Source organism: Aptenodytes patagonicus, chromosome 1, assembly GCF_965638725.1.
Source record: "Aptenodytes patagonicus chromosome 1, bAptPat1.pri.cur, whole genome shotgun sequence".
Lineage (NCBI taxonomy): Eukaryota > Metazoa > Chordata > Aves > Sphenisciformes > Spheniscidae > Aptenodytes > Aptenodytes patagonicus.
This window is the reverse complement of record NC_134949.1, coordinates 130,960,382-130,979,780: the sequence shown is the minus strand read 5'-3', so window position 1 is coordinate 130,979,780 and position 19,399 is coordinate 130,960,382. Positions and strand designations below refer to the sequence as shown.

General features: G+C 40.7%; 1 protein-coding gene across 3 annotated transcripts in view; it reads right to left on the bottom strand.

The window, feature by feature from the left end:
• RPGR (retinitis pigmentosa GTPase regulator) overlaps positions 1-17,355 on the bottom strand; it is a 47,292-nt gene extending 29,937 nt beyond the window's left edge. The window contains exons 1-6 of one of the 3 annotated variants that reach the window (XM_076355493.1): positions 17,207-17,355; positions 13,798-13,923; positions 7,004-7,096; positions 4,386-4,448; positions 2,605-2,763; positions 946-1,095 (exon numbers count right to left, since the gene is read on the bottom strand). In XM_076355493.1, coding sequence (XP_076211608.1) covers positions 946-1,095; positions 2,605-2,763; positions 4,386-4,448; positions 7,004-7,096; positions 13,798-13,923; positions 17,207-17,282 — 667 coding nt within the window. In that variant the 5' untranslated portion in view covers positions 17,283-17,355. The remainder of the gene's footprint in view (positions 1-945; positions 1,096-2,604; positions 2,764-4,385; positions 4,449-7,003; positions 7,097-13,797; positions 13,924-17,206) is intronic. The other 2 variants (XM_076355499.1, XM_076355508.1) reach the window with 2 other exon arrangements.
• Between the last annotated feature and the right edge of the window lie 2,044 nt (positions 17,356-19,399).

The following is a 19,399-nucleotide window of genomic DNA, read 5'->3' as shown; positions in this document are numbered from 1 at the left end:
AGTATCTGATGGAATAGTTCCTGCGTACCCATTAAAAGCTTTACGATCAAAACTATTGAACCTTTCAAATCTTTAATTACTCTGAGGGGACTGAACTGTAAAGCTTAATAAAGTAAATCTATATGGCTGAGAGGAATTCATGGCTGCTCATATATAATACCATCAGTACTGACTGATAAATTCACCCATATTGGCATTATTAAAAAATGAGTGGCAGCATCGCTTTGGAAACCAACAGAGAGGTGGGAAGAGAGAGGTGGAAAGCAACAGAGAGGTGGGTTGGTTTGGAGATCGGACACCGACTCACTGTAGGGTATGCTTCTCTTCATATCATATACTGCCTGTTTAACTGACTTCAAAACTTTAAGACATAACATCAAACTTTGACAACAATATTGCACTGCTAGCAAATGAGATTAATTTTTCCTCAAAACATAGTAAGTCTATTCAATATTTGTATTTCTAGAGAAGATGAAGGTGATTATTTGATCATCACAAAAAAATGAATAATCTCAAGAAAAGTTGAATTATTGAAACCATAATATTAATCCACAACATTTGTCATAACCTTCATGAACATAAAGTGTGGCAAGATAGTCATTCCTTCTAATATACTTTTGCACAACAATGTGCAAATGCAGAAAAATAACTGCCGTTTTTTCTCACAGTACTGTTAATTCAATGATACTATACAATTATATAGCAGATTACATACAAGTTTCCTAAATAATTCAGTTAGGACCACACTTTAGAGAACCTGTCTCTGGTAAAATCTCCCAATGTGACACAAAACTACATAGATGACTTTCCGCCACATGGCAGTTTTTAACAACTATGGCATATCTTGTTTCGAAAGTAATGAATGCCTCATTAGCTACCTTTACAAAGCCAACAATTTGAGAACCACTGACTTGTCTCCACTAACAGCTATTCCCATTCTCTTACCTGTTATCAAGGCAGAGTGATAATATCCACAGGATACAGAGGAAACAGGTTTTCCAACATCCACTTGACAAGGGACACTGACACAGGCTTCATCAGCCAAGCCAATCTGACCTTCCGAATTGTCACCCCACACAAAAAGCTGCCCATCCTCTAAAACGAAGACACAGACAGTTAACAGATTTAAAACCAAAACTAATAAAAAGTTAATCTACCCATTTAAGAGCATTTCATAAACTTTGTGTATGATACTACTAAATGTCATGATCTCAGGGATGTAAAATGGTATTTAGCACAATGCAACAAAAAAGTCTGAAGTAAGAGGGTATCCCTTAAGCTTTTCAAAAGTGACAGAGAACACTTAGTCATCAACTGATGTTAGACCATAAATAGCAACAGGAAAAGTACTATGTAAAAACATTCCTTCAAAAAGAGGAAGATTGAGCATATAAGACAATTCAGTTGCCAGAGGTCAGTATGAAAATATTACGGTGAATTTAAAGCATCTTCTTATTTCTAGTAGCAAGTCACCACTTTCTCATTCTTCCAAACTTATTCTTTGTCCGGACTTTGGCACACATCCCACTTATTCTTGCCTTATCTTTCAGTTCTCTTCACAGGTGATTATATTGCCCAGCTTCGTTTTGTTTTCCTTAAACTATCACAAAAGCTGTTCCAGGTTTATTAAGACCAGCCTCTGTTGACACAAAGACCAATGGCAGCAGTAAAAACCAAAAAAAGGTAGCGAACAACATGAAAAATTTCTAGATTTTTCTAGAACAGATGAGGTCTTCCCTCTGCATATTTCTTATTGGTGGGAAATAAGTTGTGAATAAAAAAACGTACCATCTACAGTGCTACTGAGATGCTGTTGGGAACTAAAATCATTCAAAGTTGACTTACAAATCTCAGGAGCATGTTAGCAATTGTCACAAAAAAATACAAACCAAATGAGCAGGCTGGCATCTCTCTCACACACTCTTATGCTCTCTGTCACATTCTGAAATGACAGCCTCAATAACTTATCCTAAACATGTACAGAAACAGCTGCTTTATAGCAAAACTTGAGAAATTACATCATAGGGTAATAAAGGACCACTCGTCCAATGGCTGAAAGTATTGTGACTGTGTGGACTTCAACATGTCGCAATTGTGTAATTTTGCCATCGGAGAAATAGGTCATAGGTTAGGCCTCTCTCAGAATTAGTAATGATACAGCGGTGTAGCCTGTACCTGTAGACCAAAACAGCTGCAGTAAGAAGTGGAATTAGAGAAACTTAGTTTTAATAAGATTCATGTTTTGTAGCTGGCTTCCCTGGAAATGAACTGAAGATTTTTCCAATTTTGAGGGTATTCATACTGTCTCTCCTTTATAAGGATTCCTACGAAACTAGTACAGGTTGAGCTCCCATTGCAGGCTATCGCTCTTGGAAAAGGTCTACTTTCACAAAAATTGTAGGAAGTTAATGAGACTGCCACCCCTTACCAGATTGTGTTGAAATGGGCAATCGGCTATCAAAAAATGACTATGGTTATTACGGAAAGAAGACAGGGAGGCATAGAAAATACAATCACATATGCAGACAGAATGCTGGAATAAATGTTTCCCTGGAACACCAGGCTGCACACACATAAGTAGATTTTATTAGCGGTTGCTCTTACCAGTTACTGCTGCTGAGGTATATGATCCAGCTGCTAGCTGTTTGATCTTGTGCTGGTTGGTAAAAAACCTAATTAAATGAAATGTGGTCCTTTCCTCTGTGTCACCTAATCCCAACTGACCTTCGCTGTTACCTCCAGCAGCATACACATTTCCTTTTTCTGCATACAGAAAAGCAAATGTAATACATAGAATGAAGACATTCTCATCAACGGTAAAAAGTCAGAAAAACTGGAGCAAGTCATTTAATTTTTGATGGAAAAACATTACAGAAAAGTTGGGGTCTACTGCCCTGAAATATCCTCGAGTTGACATTAGCAGTGTCTGTTGTAGCTAGCAAGGAGGCTTTCCTGCACACGCTTGGATCAGAACTTTCTAACGGCCTTACATGTACTTAGACTGACTGCATTTCCCACCATTCTGGAGACTGATCTAAAAAGTAAATATAATTTGGAGTTCTGCAAGAGTTCTGAGAAAATGACTATTAGTAGCCCTGGCAGCCAGAAGAAGCTCCTTCCCCAAATAATGTATATTTTAAGATAAAGCAGGAGGAAAATGGTGAATGATGTCACAGGCAAGAAAACTGAAGTCTTATTAGTACGTAAATTAAAGCGATGCATAACTTGATAGTTTTGAGTACTGTGAATGAAATATATTTTTGCTTAGGTTTTTATAGAAATATATAGAAATATTATAGAAATATTTTTTAGAAATATTTTACTCATTTCAATATTTGAATCACTTTCGATTTAATTAACTAGGTCTTTATTTTGGTTTAGAATCTTAAAATTGAAGTTAAAACTGATGATTGATATCTTCAACTTAAGAGAACTTTAAGATTTATATTTTTAATTTTAGTATGTTTCACATCTAAAGTGTTCATCTATGATGAAAAAGATAAGGCCCATTAATAACACAAATCCAGACACAAATGTGATAAGCAACTGACATACAATTTATAAATGGCCCTTGCTATATAAATAGCCACAAATTATCTAGCCAGCGTGTACACTAAAAGTGACTAATATTACCCTGTGCAGTCTTGCATACACAACTGTTATTAAAATGTTCTGCTTTATTCTAATAGTCTTATTTACAGTGCTTAGGGTCTCCACATATATAAACCTCCTAATAATCAAACAATCCTCTTTATAACATTACTGCAAGCTAAAGGATTGCAACCAGAAAGATGTCTATTCCATTACATAAATTTTAGAAGCATGACAAGAATTTGCATCAACTCTCTGTACACTGTCTCTCTAAAAATTTATTTTTTAGTTTAAATTTACAGTTTGTTTATTTATAGCTTAATAAAGCAATTTGTCATTGAAATAGCAGACTACTTTGTCTAACCAAAATGCGACAAAATTTGAAGACTTGAAAACATTCAGTTCTATTATATTTACTCAAATATATAACTTCACACTAATAAAGATAAATTACTTGTCAAAGGCAAATTTGAGCACCGATATATAAAAAATACTAGTATACCTTTACAGGGCTTAAATGAAATATTGATAATTGTTAACCACACCTCAAATGCCAGCAAGAAATTTTTTCATCTGTCTGTTGCTAGCAAACTCCTATATAACATTATTTTATAAATGCATTGGCTCAGAATAAATCAAGTATTCAAAGAACTGGATATCAAACCCCCAAGTTTTAACAGTCCCATTTTCATTTATTTTTCCTTCCTCAACATTCCTGAGGTTCCTAATGTAATTTTGCATGAAAGCAAAGGAAGAAATCTATCTTTAATATGTATATAATATAGGTTACATACCTGTGTAAACTAAAGTGTGGTTTCTTCCACAAACAGCAAGTTTTGTTTTTTCTGGTTTTAAAGCTATGAATTAAAGCCAAACGGGGGGGAAAAGTTATAAACAAGCTGATAGCTGGTTCAACAACAAAATGTTCTATGCTCTAGAGGGAGCTCTTATTTTTTTCATATTTTTAACAGAATGATTACAAGATTCATTGCCCATTTAAACCTAGCACATGACTTATTAAATCAGGATTCCCCCAAGACAAGAAAACAGATGTAGACCTTAAAAACTTATAGCTGACACTCAGGTTAACTTGATGATGGCTACTTCATCCCAATGCCACATTCCCCAGAATTTACCATTTATGGGATATGCCTCAAAGAATATATCAAGTTGCAGGACAAAATGCATGCTTAAAGCTTAGTTTTCAGTAACAGTACTATTCTTTACTTCCTGTTATGCTTTTCCCACTATCTAAAATCTTTAAAATCATACCGTTCTTTTGTCTTATCATCCCTATCTTCCTTCATTATGCACAGCTACCCTTTTTGCTTGACTTTTGCTCTGCACTGCCCTCTTATTGACCACCAAACTCAATTGCCAAGACAGTCCTATCTGGACTAGTGCCTAAAATTTTTGCATATACCATCCTGTCTCAATTTCAGCTCAGTTACCACCCACCCACCGCATGTACTTCTCTGCAGTCTGGTCACTGTGAAAGACTGGGAATGTATGTGAGAGGAGTCAAGAGTTATTTTGTTGGGAAAGAGAGAATACAGAGGTGCCTTTTCTCCCATGGCAAGTGCACTCCATTTCAGAAACAGAAGAAAAAAATCTCACCGACTTTTCCATCCTCTCTCCAATTACTGATCGTTGCCAACAATTTACCTTCTCTCGGCCACGTCCATGTGCCCTATACAATGCTCTTAAACCAGCACTATTTTTACATAATGCATCTTTAATTGCTTTTCCACTGCACTAGTCCATGACAAAGCCAACAACCATCATTCCTTTCACAAACCCTTTTTCAGTCCTTCCAAATCAACTTTCATCAGCTCCATAACATTCAGATTAAAGTCCCTTTTACCTTCTACCAAGTAACTGAATAAATCTATCTACTTAAGCATGAACTGTCTTTGGTCTATCACACAGACACAAACATAAATTGTCCAAATTCAGGTTCCTGCCTATCCTATCCGACACCTACCACTACCACCAGGCTGGAACCGTAACACTTCCAATGTTGGCTTCCTGCTGTTTTATATCCCAAAACTCTGCCTCCAGCTTCAGAGATGATCTTAATCAGCTCTAGAAGCCTGTGCTCCCTAACCTTCCTCCCGCTTAGGCTAATCAATTGTATTTGATGAGCCATGCTATATTTACAATGCTGCTGGCAATTTTTCATAACCAATTTCATTAGTCTCTAGTCAAGTCCCAGAAGATATTTTCTCAGAAAACATGCAGCCACAACCATTTGGCCCCAAGCAGAAACTGAAATGTGTCCTTGCAACCCCACTCCCAAAGCCAAGTGATGACTGAAAATTGTGAGAAAAGCTCCAGGACTTTCTCCTGCTGTCTACTGCCAAGAGAAGAAAGATACCCCCCTTGTGACTTTTTTCAATGGATGCCAGGTCTGGTTTGAATTGCAGTCATCTTCTCTTCATCTTTTATTCTCCATTGCAATTTGACAGTAAAAAGAAAACTTGACACCCAATCCATTTAAGCCAAGGTAAGAATCAATCTCTCACATGGCTGACAGAAGATATGAACCTGAGAGTAGCTGCATTCTCCCTCTGAAGTGAAACAGAGAGAGGAGCAGATAAAGGACAGTAGAATAAACTAAATCAGGAAGAAAAGAGTTTGAACAAGCAGGATAATTTGTTTTTAACAGTAAGCTAACAGATCGATCTCCTGGCAGAAAGGATGAGGATAAACATTTACTGGTGGAAAGAAATGTGTTAATGGGATAGATCTGACTTGACATAAGCAAGGGGATAGGGAAAAAGTATTAACTTAGTTTTGGTTGACAAGAAAAAACCGGCTAGGAAAGATCAAGAAGATTAACAGTGCAATGAAAACATATTTTACAACACATGAAAGAATATGGACACTTCTTCTACTGCTTCATACAAATATATTAACATTTATGCCCCCTCGGGCACTTCTTATACTGGCTAAAAATGCAGCAGTACTTGTAGAAAGTTCCTGACAGATTTTTTCATTTATAAAGGTGACAAGACAAAAGTGATACAAAGGTTACACAATGCTGTTGGAAGTCTGATTTCTAACGCATAGACAATGCTGCAGAGACCAAGCATCTGATTAATGTCTTTGCAGTCACAATGAACATACGGTTTGTCAGAAAAGGCAAATATTACATAAAATGAGAGACCTCAGAAAAGACAGGATTCTATGTATCTGAAGTAATCTTCAGACACAAAAGGACCCAGAATCTGGAACTGATGGAAAAATCAATCAGGGATCTTTTTAAGCTACCTTTATGAGCTTGTGCAGTAATATGCTACACAGGATGAGTAAAGAAGGCAGAATCAGTTATCTTGGAACTGCATCTTACAAAGTGCCTTTTCACAAGGGTCTCCTTTCAAAAAGACAAAAAAAGAAAAATTAAACAAACCTTTAACACATGTTGGTTTGCTGACAGTGTTCTTTGATCCTAGTCCTAATTGGCCCCAGTTGTTACTGCCGAACATGTATAGTTTACCATTCCCTGAAAAAAAATGCACAGTCAGAATCCATACAAATGTTTGAATACCTCATACAAGACAAGATGGTCATTCACACACTGTGCTATTTATTACTCCCTTTTTAATGTAAGGTTTAAGATTAGGCAATTCAATAATTAATGTCCTTGTGATTTTTCAGTAAAAAAGTAGTAATTGCATTGTTCAAGTAAGAAATCCCCAGCCAGAAGAAGGGACAAAAAGCAGAACAAACACCCTCTCCTTTAGTTACAGCACAGATAAAGTGCTCTTCAGAAAATAAAATGTGCTCTTGGACAGACCCTGCAGTTCAGAAACCACAGTATCTATAGGCCTACTTATAAAATAACAGCACATTTAACTGAGCACCCACATTTTCTACCCCAAAGACAGGAATGAATAATGCAGCTATATAATTAATACAAACACAAATTTGTAATATTCAGCTTATTTTATTGTTTGGGGGGGCTATTTCTTTTACCGCTAAATGTCTTCTCTTAAAGTGATTTACAAATTTGCACTTCTACAGAACATAGCTTCTGATAAATTTTCAGATGTGTTCACAAATTGTTACTCTGCACATAAAGAAGGAATGCATAAAAACACCATGCAGCCAGGGAGTTTTGTAAACCTAAATGCAAACATTAGATTACAAATCTTCAACAGGAGCAATGCTAGAATCGTATTTCAGAAACTGGTATGACGTGTCATTGAACTTGCAGGTTTGACCACTATAACAATGAACTGTTGTAATTTCGAATAACCGGTGTTTTTTGAAGAGGATGGTATATGAACAGATGAAACTTTTGTCATCAGGCATGCAAATTAGACAGCCAAAACTGACTACTGACAATACCTTAAAATGAATTAATTTTGTTTCATTTCAATTTTTAAAATTACCACCTTTGGTAAAGCTGTGAAGTTCACACCCAAAGATAAAACCCTTGTTCCAACAGAAATCTTTGCAAAACAATAGAAACTGATTTGTCAAAACAAACACCTTTTACAACTGTTAAAAGGAGTTTGTTCACTTTTGATGAAGTTCTGCAGAGCTTTGTGAGTTAGACTCCATCACGAGGCTGTCACATAAATAAACTTTGTCACCCCAGCCATCAACAATTATCACGATTGCAATGCATAACAGCAATTCCACATAATAATGCCAAAATATTATGGCTGTTTGTACTTCAGTACTGTAGGTTGCCAGTGAAGGTTCTGAATCTGATTTACAGAGACTTTGAAATATGATATTGAAATGTTTAAAATATAACAAAAATACTTACTCTGTTAAAAAAAATCCATTTATTTTCTTAAATATAACCACGTAGTTAAAAAAACCAAACAAACCAACAACAACTAACAATAACTAGTACCTAAAGTCCCAATCAAATTGTTAGATTTGACAATTTTTGGAACATGGGGCTACATGTCAATATTATGACTTTCCAAGAAAGTTGGAAGGGAAGAAAGCCTGAGGTCAAGTCCACGCTCATGGTGTTTTACTGATAGAATCATAGAATTGTTTAGGGTGGAACAGACCTTTAAGATCATCAAGTCCCACCGTTAACCTAGCACTGCCAAGTCCACCACTAAACCATGTCCCTAAGCGCCACATCTACACGTCTTTTAAATACCTCCAGGGATGGTAGCATTTATATCAACAGCCTGATTTTGATAATGCAATCACGTCAAAACGCATGCAGAGCTGTCCGTCACTGAGAGCAAAACGCACCTTAACAGAAAGAATTTTTATTAGCAAATGGCATCCTATATTGGTATATGCTTCCTTGTATCCTTGGTTTATACTTTTGAACTGCCTTTATAAGACAGTAGTACTCCTGTGGGAATATGATGCCAAGCTGCCGTAATTCAATTTAAGCACAGTCTCTTTTATCCGTTCAAAATTCCAATAGGTCATGCTTTTCATCCTATAATCTGCTGTTTCTTATACCAGTCTTTAAATTCTCAGGCATTGCTTTGTAAGTCAAGGAGCTTAATAGATGAGAGGAATTTTTTTACATTCTTCTACAACTGAATGACAGCCTTTTATAATTTCAGGCTTCCAACGCTTCGCAATGTAGCAGAAAAAAAGAAAACTGGGAAGCAGGTAATTCAGACAGTGAATGAAAACTAATAGGCACTACAGAGGAACCTAAACAAATGCCTGTAATGAAGCAACATTTCTGGGTCTGTACAGCAAATCAGGTTTTGGAACAGACATGATGCAATCTAAGCTGGCCAGGAAACACCACAGAATTTTGTATGCAAATGGCCCTATTTTCACAGTTGCATGCTGAGGTATCTCCAGTCATCACCACAGATGCACTGAAATGAAAACTAATTCAACAGCAGACAGATAGGCAAAGATCACATTTCAAAACTTTGCAAACTCTGATTGCGCTTGTCTTTTTGCTTCCACTTTGGTGCTAACGTACAGAGATTGTGGCCATCTGCCATCTGGAATGGCTGGCAGAGGACAGGTCCAGCAGAGTAAGATTATGACTCTGGGCAGCAGAAGGGAAACAACAGGATATAAAGAAAGGGACCTCTAGGACTGTTTTGGTGATGAAAATATACTTCCAACACCAGTCTCCACCTTCATCCTCACACAAGACTGGAGTCTTTCTCCAAAGTATGTATGCATTGCCTTATCACCAGCAGATGTTTCACCAACATTAATTCAGGCTATTAGGGAAGCCACAAGATGCTTACATCTTTAGGAACCAGGGATTTTGTGAGACACTTCAGGAAAAGAGTGTCTCCTAACCAGTACATTTCTCATATGAGTAGCTGCTATCACAACTGTGATTCCTGGGAACCCCATCTGTCATGTGCTCCCCTGGTTCATGAAGCGCTACTAAAGGCATTCATTCAGCAGCTGGGAAATACCAGCTGAAATCCTCGACATGCTTCGTGATAATAGCAGGCAGCCAAGTGTTCCTATCATCTATGTTTAAAGGTATGTTTTACATATTCCCCTCCTTGCTTTCTAAATTATATTAGTGTGGGAGGGAAATAAAATGGGGAGACAATGTACAGACTTTGAGAATTTATTACAAGATTCTGTCGAGAAGCTATACCTGAAGAAAACTTAAAAGCGAATATTTTGGACAGAGTATCATATGCCAGGCACCATGATTTTTTGTATTTATTTGTGCTATTTTGTGAATAAACTATGTTAACAGTTCATTTAAAATTCATATACAATTCAAATACATCTCATGAAAATGGGAGTGACATCAGTTTTGTTCGGCAAGTCACGATATTCTCAAAATAAAAGCTTTACTGAGCAATAAGAACAGTCATGCTTAGGACATTAGCATCACACAAACAAAACCAGCGCAGTATGTTGCCTGCTCCTACACATATCAAAGATCAACACAAACATGTACTAATCCTTCTCATGTTCCCCTTGCAGCTGACGTAAAAGATACTGTGCCATGTTCTGATGGCCTGCTGGTAGGCAGAAAGAATAGAAGGAATCGGGCATCCAAAGACCTGGAGAGATTCCAAGGTCCTTTGGTGTAAATTGTTGAATGTTTAATGCCTTACAAAACTCAGAATTATGAGCATACTATCTTCTTGTGGTTCCATATGCACCTCTTTTCACTCCTTTTACACTTGGTAACTTCTTTCTTTCCTTCTACCCTCTTGCACTGGGGGCTTCACTTCTCTCCAGAGCCGAGTTCAGAAAACGTGTCTTCCGTCATCGTCATTTTCCCCCTTGTGAACAGGATCAGTCTCTTTGATCAAATGTGGGCAAGCTGCCTAGGATATTCTAATCAAGGCAAATAAACAATAAGACAGCTATTAACTTTTAAGTGTTTTGTAGAAAAGAAAATTAATGGAAAAGTATTGGGAGGAGATTTTTAAAAATATGCATAATGTCACTTATTTCACACCAACTCCCAAGAGGATGAATAAATTGCCTTCCAAAGCCTGCAGTTATAAAAGATGCAGGGAGTGGACTGTCAGTATTCTTGGGCCAAAAAATATAGAAATGGGGCAAGAAACGTTATTAAATATATTACAAGTGATGCCGGAAGGTATACTGCTTATGACTCCATTAAAGAACTAAAGATGACAACTGCTTAAAAGAATTCCTGCTTGAGTATTTTAATGAAGATTGTGCTAAAGGCAGAGAGCAAATGAATAAAGAAACACAAATTTCAATCCCCAACTCCAAAACTGGAGGAGGAAACGTTTCTCTGACTAGCTCAGCAAGCCAACTCAAAGTCAGCAAGTAACTATCACTGGTCCTTTCTATTCCAACATACAGCCACAGTATGTAAATAAAATTTTGGACTCTAACTCCTGACCTGGAAAGCCAAAGAACAGAGTGTTTTATATTTACCTTACACTTTTCCTCCTAAAAGTCATATGGGAATACTGATGCTGGATTAGATTAAAGAAGTATTTGAAAATTTCTTAGTATTTTATTTGAATGCTAAATATTAGTTCCTGTACATTTTCTTCGTTTGCATTCAGTCAAGATTCAGTGCTAGATGTAGCTGTCTTTCCTGCCTCAAACCAGCTTTAAGGAATGTTTTGTATCAGTTTGGGTGATTGTTTTACTTATGATTGTTGAGACATGTTAGTGTAAAACTGATATATTTCTATCAGGTTTGAATCTACCTCATATTCCCACTGTCCCCTACATACATAGGTCCCACTACCTCTTCCAGGGGGTGGGGAAAAAAAAAAAGGAGGGGGGAATTTTGTGACCTGTAAATAAAGACTGAAAATAAAATGAAGCATGCATTGACACACACCTGCTTGAGATACTTTTCCTTTCTCAGTGATGTTTGTCTTTTATCTCTTCCAGGTCACATTCAGCTGGATTTCAAGAAGCTCCTGGTTTCCCACAAGGTCTGTACCCTTCTCAGTAAACTCATTATTGGCATGCACTTCTGGAGCTTTTATTCCAGGTGTTACTGCAGTTCAGTGTCATTCGCCAAGGGCTGTAATTCCACTGTATCATCCAACTCCATCTAACAGCAGAAATGTGCGGTGCACACGGGCATGCACAGGTGTGAAGGACAAATGAGGAAAAAAGATTTTCCGTTTCCCCTTCTTCACTTTTTTGTACAACGCTTGCGGTTTCTCTACCTTTGCTTGTTGTTGATCAGTATTTTACCCTCACTTTTGCCTCTACTTTACAATGTCCCAGAAAACCTTTTGGTACCAAAGAAATTCTGTACTCATGCTTCTACAGTTCCTTCTCCTCAAAAGCTTTGAGAAAATAAAGATCTGATTATGTAGAAGTTTCCCTGGTGACGTATCTGCACACTACAACAGCAAAAGCCAGCTACAGAGACATTTCTGAAACATGCTGTATATCTTAAAATAACAGGGAGAAGGGGAGATAGTAGAGAAACGGTGCTGCATGCAAACCTATGCAAGTTGACTTCTTCAAAAGCTTTATCTAAGTGGCCACTGTTACAGTGACAAGGGGATTGTTGCTGATTAGGGTAACAGTGCTGGCACAGGCACATGCTGGGGGAACTCGAGGCAATTTAAATTGACTAGTCTAAACCAAGAATTGTACTCATGTTATTTCAAACTGGGTGTGGGCATACAAAAGGATATATAAAAAAAAAAAATTCAAAAGGAAAATTTCACAGTGCCCCAGGTTATATTCTGATTAATTTTATGCAACAGGCAATTTAATAAACTGGTTCAATCCAAGAAAAAGTGTCAAGTTTTGTTCAAAACACAAACTATTCACGGATAATTCATCTTCTATGAAGTTAGGCTTGAAAAATTCATCATACAATTTCACTTCAAGATGTTCTGCAGTCCGTGAAATCTACACTCTTCTTTTATCATGCCTGGAATTGTTCATTCTAAAAATCCAGCATCTTCAACCTTGCTTGGGGACATAGCAAGAAACCCTCAAGAAATTATTTAATAAGCAATGCCCAAATGGGCATTGATGAGGAATAAATACATTCCAATAAAAAAAGCCCTGAAAATATGCATATAAACTTCATAACAACAAAGTCTTATTTTCTATCAGCAGTTGATTGTCAATACAATCGACACACATGCTCATCAACAAAAGAGTAGTCCCTTCCACGTAAAATAAATTGAACAAGTTCTTCAATGAGTATTGCTTCTATTATCTCAAAAAAATGAAAATGAACATAAATACTGCTCACTGTATTGCATCTGAGCTTCTTTGAATGCTTTTGCAATTTATTTCTGATTTTAGTAGGATTTTCTGAAGTTTTTTGAGTTGCCCTTTCAAGGGTTATTTTCAGTTGACAGTTAACGGTAATTCAAATCTAAATTTCAGAGATACAATTTTATCTGTTGTTTCAGGCAGATTCCTAGTGAACTTGTTGACTGTGTTCAACAGATACTGTTTACTTCCATGATAGAAACCTCTATATTTAAGATTGTCTACTAAATAACTGTCAGATTCACAGGAAACATTCAAGCTGAACAAAGTCATGCTTACTTTAAATCCAGTGTGATACGTTCAGTTATTATCGATTCACTCACGACAGTTCTTGGGCATGCCTCATGAAAACCTTCAGTGACCGCACACTAACTTCAAAGGCATCCAATAGCCCCCACAGAAGAGTACCCTCTCCTCTCCACAACCCCTTTTGATATATTACCTCAGGATTCAAATAAGAATCATAACTTTCCAAGCTGTCCAAATATATAACCTTTTATCATATACTCCATTTCCAATACTGACCTGTAACAATAGCAGTATGTTCATCTCCACATGATATATGTACAGGCTTGTCATTTTTGAACCAGAACTTGCTAGGAATATCTTCTGCAAATTTGCTTTTTCCAAATGTGAAAACAGCACCTGATTCTAAAACACAAAAAGACAATGTCAGTTTTAGTGAAAACAAATTTTGCCTCAAACATTTTGAAATAGTCATTTCCTATTAATTCAATTGCACATTTTAGTTTCCCATCTTCTTCTTTTTTTAAAAAATGGCTGAAACATTTTCTTCTATTCTGTTTCACCAAGACTACTTCATTTTCAGGTTCACATCATAGTCCTTCTGATTATTCTTAGCCTCCATGAATTTCCCAACAGAATGCATATTGTTGCTGGCATATTGTGTTCTGAGGATACTGTACTGGGTTTGCGTGGCAAGGTTTTGGTAGTGGGGTGGTTACAGGGGTGGCTTCTGTGAGAAGCTGCTAGAAGCTTCCCCCATGCCCGACAGAGCCAATGCCAGCCGGCTCCAAGACGGACCCTCTGCTGGCCAAGGCCGAGCCCATCAGCGATGGTGGTAGCGCCTCTGTGACAACGTATTTAAGAAGGGGAGAAAACTTCTGTGCAACAGCAGCCGGGAGAGAGAGGAGTGAGAAATATGTGAGAGAAACAGCCCTGCAGACACCAAGGTCAGTTAAAAAAGAAGGGGAGGAGGTGCTCCAGGTGCCGGAGCAGAGATTCCCCTGCAGCCTGTGGAGAAGACCATGATGAGGCAGGCTGTCCCCCCGCAGCCCGTGAAGGTCCATGGTGGAGCAGATATCCACCTGCAGTCCGTGGAGGACCCCACGCTGAAGCAGGTGGATGTGCCCAAAGGAGGCTGTGACCCCGTGGGAAGCCCATGCTGGAGCAGGCTCTGTGACCCCGTGGAGAGAGGAGCCCACGCTGGAGCAGGTTTGCTGGCAGGACTTGTGACCTTGTGGGGGACCCACGCTGGAGCAGTCTGTTCCTGAAGGACTGCACCCCGTGGGAAGGGCCCATGCTGGAGCAGTTCGTGAAGAACTGCAGCCTGTGGGAAGGACTCACATTGGAGAAGTTTGTGGAGGACTGTCTCCTGTGGGTGGGACCCCACGCTGGAGCAGGGGAAGAGAGCGAGGAGGAAGGATCAGCAGAGACAACATGTGATGAACTGACCGCAACCCCCATTCCCTGTCCCGCTGTGCCGCTCGGGGGGAGGAGGCAGAGAAAATCGGGAGTGAAGTTGAGCCTGGGAAGAAGGGAGGCGTGGGGGGAAGGTGTTTTAAGATTTGGTTTTACTTCTTATTACTCTACTCTGATTTTTAATTGGCAATAAGTTAAATTAATTTCCTCGAGCCGAGTCTGTTTTGCTTGTGACAGTAATCAGTGAGTGATCTCCCTTACCTTATCTCGACCCATGAGCCTTTTGTTGTACTTTTCTCTACCTGTCCAGTTGAGGAGGGGGAGTAATAGAGCAGCTTGGTGGGCACCTGGCATCCAGCCAGGGTCAACCCACCACAGATACAGTAATTTGTTTTAAAGTACACTAATGTACTTTATCACTACCCTCTAAGAAAAACTACTAGGTGCGTAAAAGAAAGAAAAAAGAACTCTGAATAACTGCCCCCAGAAGGTAAAATAAAAAGCTCATCCTGAAAGCAGGTTGAGACAAAGAGTTCTCACTTATGTTTATACTTGAATTCAAACACGTTTTCCAAATTGGATTAGAGAGAGAGACACACACACACTGTAAAGAGGTGACAGGCTCCAAACTGACCACTCTTCCTCACCCATCTGAAAAGATACATGTGCTCTAAAAATGGCCCCCTAAAATCAAAACTCTTAGCCTTCAAAACATGGGTTGACACAACTGTCTTTGACCATAAAACCACGATCTAAAAACCTCAAACAAAAACACCCCCTCAAAAAATGCAGACAACTCTTCCACCCTTGTAATCTGTCTAGTTGTCTCAATTCTTCCTACTTTCAAAAGTGTCAGCACTGTTGTTTTAAAACATAAAATGTTAACTATTCATTCACCTTTTGGTCAAGCATGTGGCTTGACACAGAAAATGTTAATTCTACAGGAAAATAAATGACCTCACAAGTTAAATAATTTGCCAAAAGCCATGCAGACAATGTGGCAAAGCACAATTACACCTTGTATTCTAAAATGTCAAAACTTGTGCTTTAAGCACCGAACCATTCTTTAGAAAAGAAAACAAAGAAAAAACCCAAACCTTTTCTTTGCAGACTTTCTGTTAACATGTAAGCTATGATAGCAAAAATACAGTAACATTAGACTGTCTCTGTAAAACTATATATAATTTGATAGTAACATTGTTTCATTGAAAATAAATACACTGAGATGTTTCATTCTCATCAGTACTCAGCACCCCAGCTCCAAACCCCAAAGTTCTCTCCTACACTGTAAATTTGATATTCATTTTGAAATGATTCTTTAATACACAAGTTTCCCATATTTGCAAATGACATCTTATTTTATGTACCGTGTTCAGCAGCCATGTATAGAATTGTATGTACTGCCTCTCTAGATGTGTTTCACCGTTTTATTATAAACAAGCCTTTGTGCAGCCAGATTTAAAGAAAGGGCACACCTACAACCATAGACATCCTAAAAGGCATCTGAAAACATGATTTTGTTTTAAGTTTTACTCTCCAGCCAGCCAGCCATGCTGCATATTCGAGCATGCTTACAGTGATGTCTTTGGCACTCGTGCCAAAGTAGAGCTCTCTGGTTAATTTCTTTTTCTTTCAGAAGCATTAACATGAAAAAATATCTATAGTCGTAATTCAATGTATACAAAAACCAGACAATTTAATTCACAAATGTCCTTCATATCTTATTAATTTCACAACTGAAACCTAAGCCGTCAGTTTGGAAATTAGATCCTACCAATTCATAAAATTAAATCCCACAGAACATAAGGGAGGTTTTTGCTGTCTGGGCACCGAGCAAATGTTTGAAAACTACAAACCACGGGCCAAAACTTATTTATTAACTGAAAAAGTCTGTCTGCTTAACACTGCACCACTGTACCATGCCGGTGACGACAGCAAGGTTGCCCCGTCTAATCTCTGACGTCAGCGTACGTGTTTCCCCCCAGACGCCGGAAGACACCGGCCCCAGCCGGCAGCCCGGCGCCGCGCCGCGCCGCGGGGCACCCGCACTCGCAGGCCGGAGGGAGCCGGGGCGGCCGAGAAGTACAAAGCGGAGCGACCAGGGGCCGCGGCCGCACGCCGGGGCCGGGAGGCGGCCCTTGGGCCGCCGGTGATGGCGCCCAGCGCCGCCGCGGTGGGGGAAGCGGGCCGGGACGGCCACAGGCGGACGAGGTCCCCCCACCCGGCCCGCCGCCCGCAGCTCCGTCCCCTGCGAGGGACCGGCACCACTCACCGGGCACCGGCAGCTCGTCCTCCTCGGCGGGCTCGGCCATGGCAGCTCGCGGCGGGCAACCGCCCCCGCGCCCCATGCACCGCGCCGCCGGGCTGCCGGAAGTAAACAGAGGCCCTGCCACGGGCAACGGCCATAGAGAGCGGCGCGGCGCGGCGCCTCCCAGGCCAGCCGCCGGGAGGAGGTCCGGCCGGGGGGCTGGCGGTGGCGGGGGGGGGGGAGCGCCCCCTGGCGGCCGGCGGTGGGGCTGGCGGCGGGGCGGGGCGGGGAGGTTACCGGGGGCCTGCTGTTCCCGCCCCGCCATCTTAAAGCTCCCCTGAGCCGCCGGCGGTCTGTCTGCGCCTCCCAGTGTACGGTGAGCACAGACCGGCCACGGAACGCCAGACGGGGGCTCATGGGTGCTGAGAGGAGGGAAGAATCGCCTCCCTTGAAGGCCCCTTCTGAGTCTCATCTCCAGCGGAGCTTTGCCTTCCTGACACCATCCCTACGTGCCTGGGCATCGTTTCTGTGTCCCTCCTCTGTAGCCTGTCCCTGCCTCCGGCTCCTGTAGCAGCCATCTCACGCCGGGGCTCTGCCTTGAGCTCCCTGCTTAGCCAAGCCAGGCTCCTGACACATCTGCTTGCTTTGCTGAGTGCTTGGGGGTGCTGCCCTACCTTGGATGGATGAACAGAACATAACTCAGGAACTTTGTTGCTACTGGGATTCTGCTGTCCTAAAAGACAAGCTTCTTCTGTTTGATGGTCTCTGTGGTTCACCAGGGTGTCCCTGTAAAGTCTTCTGATTGAGTGCATGAGAAGAGGTTCAAGCTTCCACCCAGCCAGGGACACTTAGGTGATGGCAGTTGTGCAGACCCCACTGGAATGAGTCCAGGGGCTTGTAGCCTTTTAACCGTATTTAATATGCAGTGCCAAACTCCCAGTGGTGCTTTCCCCCCTCCAGAAAAAATCTATGGTCGTTTCTGGATTTCCATTTTCTTGCTATTCCAGTGTGTTTCAGATATGCCAGGTCATCCTTTGCCGAAAGAAAAAGGTCTTGCTTTCAGGATCATGTACTGCAATAGAGGCTGCAGCTGGCAGCCTGGACAACCAATTTAAGCCTTGTTTTATGCAGAGTTTAATCAATACAGTTGTTGGTGCATAAGATGAGGTATCCGTGTAAGTACACACAAAGAAGGGTGGCCACATTCTCAAAAGTGACCAGAAAGTCTTTGTGATTTTTGGCCCTACGTGAGGCAGGGATTTCATCTCTTTGAACCCCTTTGTCCCTCTGATGCTTTCTGCCCTAACTGCTTCTCCTAAGTCTGGAGCGAGGGGATATCCAGCAAAAGCTGTTCAAAATAAAACTGAACAAACATTGTTCCACAAAGTGATGCCTGAGATTGTAGTTGCCAGATACTGTGGATGCCAGGAATATAAAAGGGTTATGAGGCAATTAGACAGATGCATGGGAAGAAGATGTCAGCAACAGGGTTTTGGTTTCTGTGTGAGATTGTATTTGAAGATCAACATCTGGTTGGGAGAGATGGGAGACACCTTACTAGGTGGGACAAATGTATCTCTGCCAGTAGGATGGCTGACCTGGTAAGGAGGTCTTTGAACAAGGAATGATGGGAGAAGGAGAGAGTTACCAGCAGTGCCTGCAAGTGGCTGGATGCTGAGCTCCTGGAAGTCGTCGTTGGCCACCACAGAGTGCAGGATGGACTGGAAAGGCTGTTTATAGAGTGGGTGTCTGGCATTGGTTTGGACAACCACCGCACGCAGATGAAGCAGAAGTCGTGTTGGCAGAGGTCCAGTTATGCCACATTGTCCCAGGTGTCCAAGCAGATGTACCGCTGGAAGATGCAGCTGTGGTCATGGCAGGCTGCAGCAGGTTGGAGAGGGCTGCAGGGGAGGAGCTGCTCCCCTCTGAGGTGCCCCAGCTGCTGAAGCCCCACTCTGCAAAAGAGAGGCACCAAGGTCAGGCCCTTCCTCAGGCCAGGGGGTCAGGGAGCACATGAGCTGTGAAAGGACATTGACCTCCCAAGGTGTTTTTTTCAGGTTGAAAGGAAGCAGCATGGGCATTATTGCTGCACCACCCCACAGCCACTGCTGCATAAATGCTTTTCTTGCCTTTTTCTACCCTGACTGCTGCTTCCCCTCAAGAAAGGAGGTGTCAAGGGTCAGTCTCCTGCCAGCTTAGCGAGGAGAGAGGCCTTAT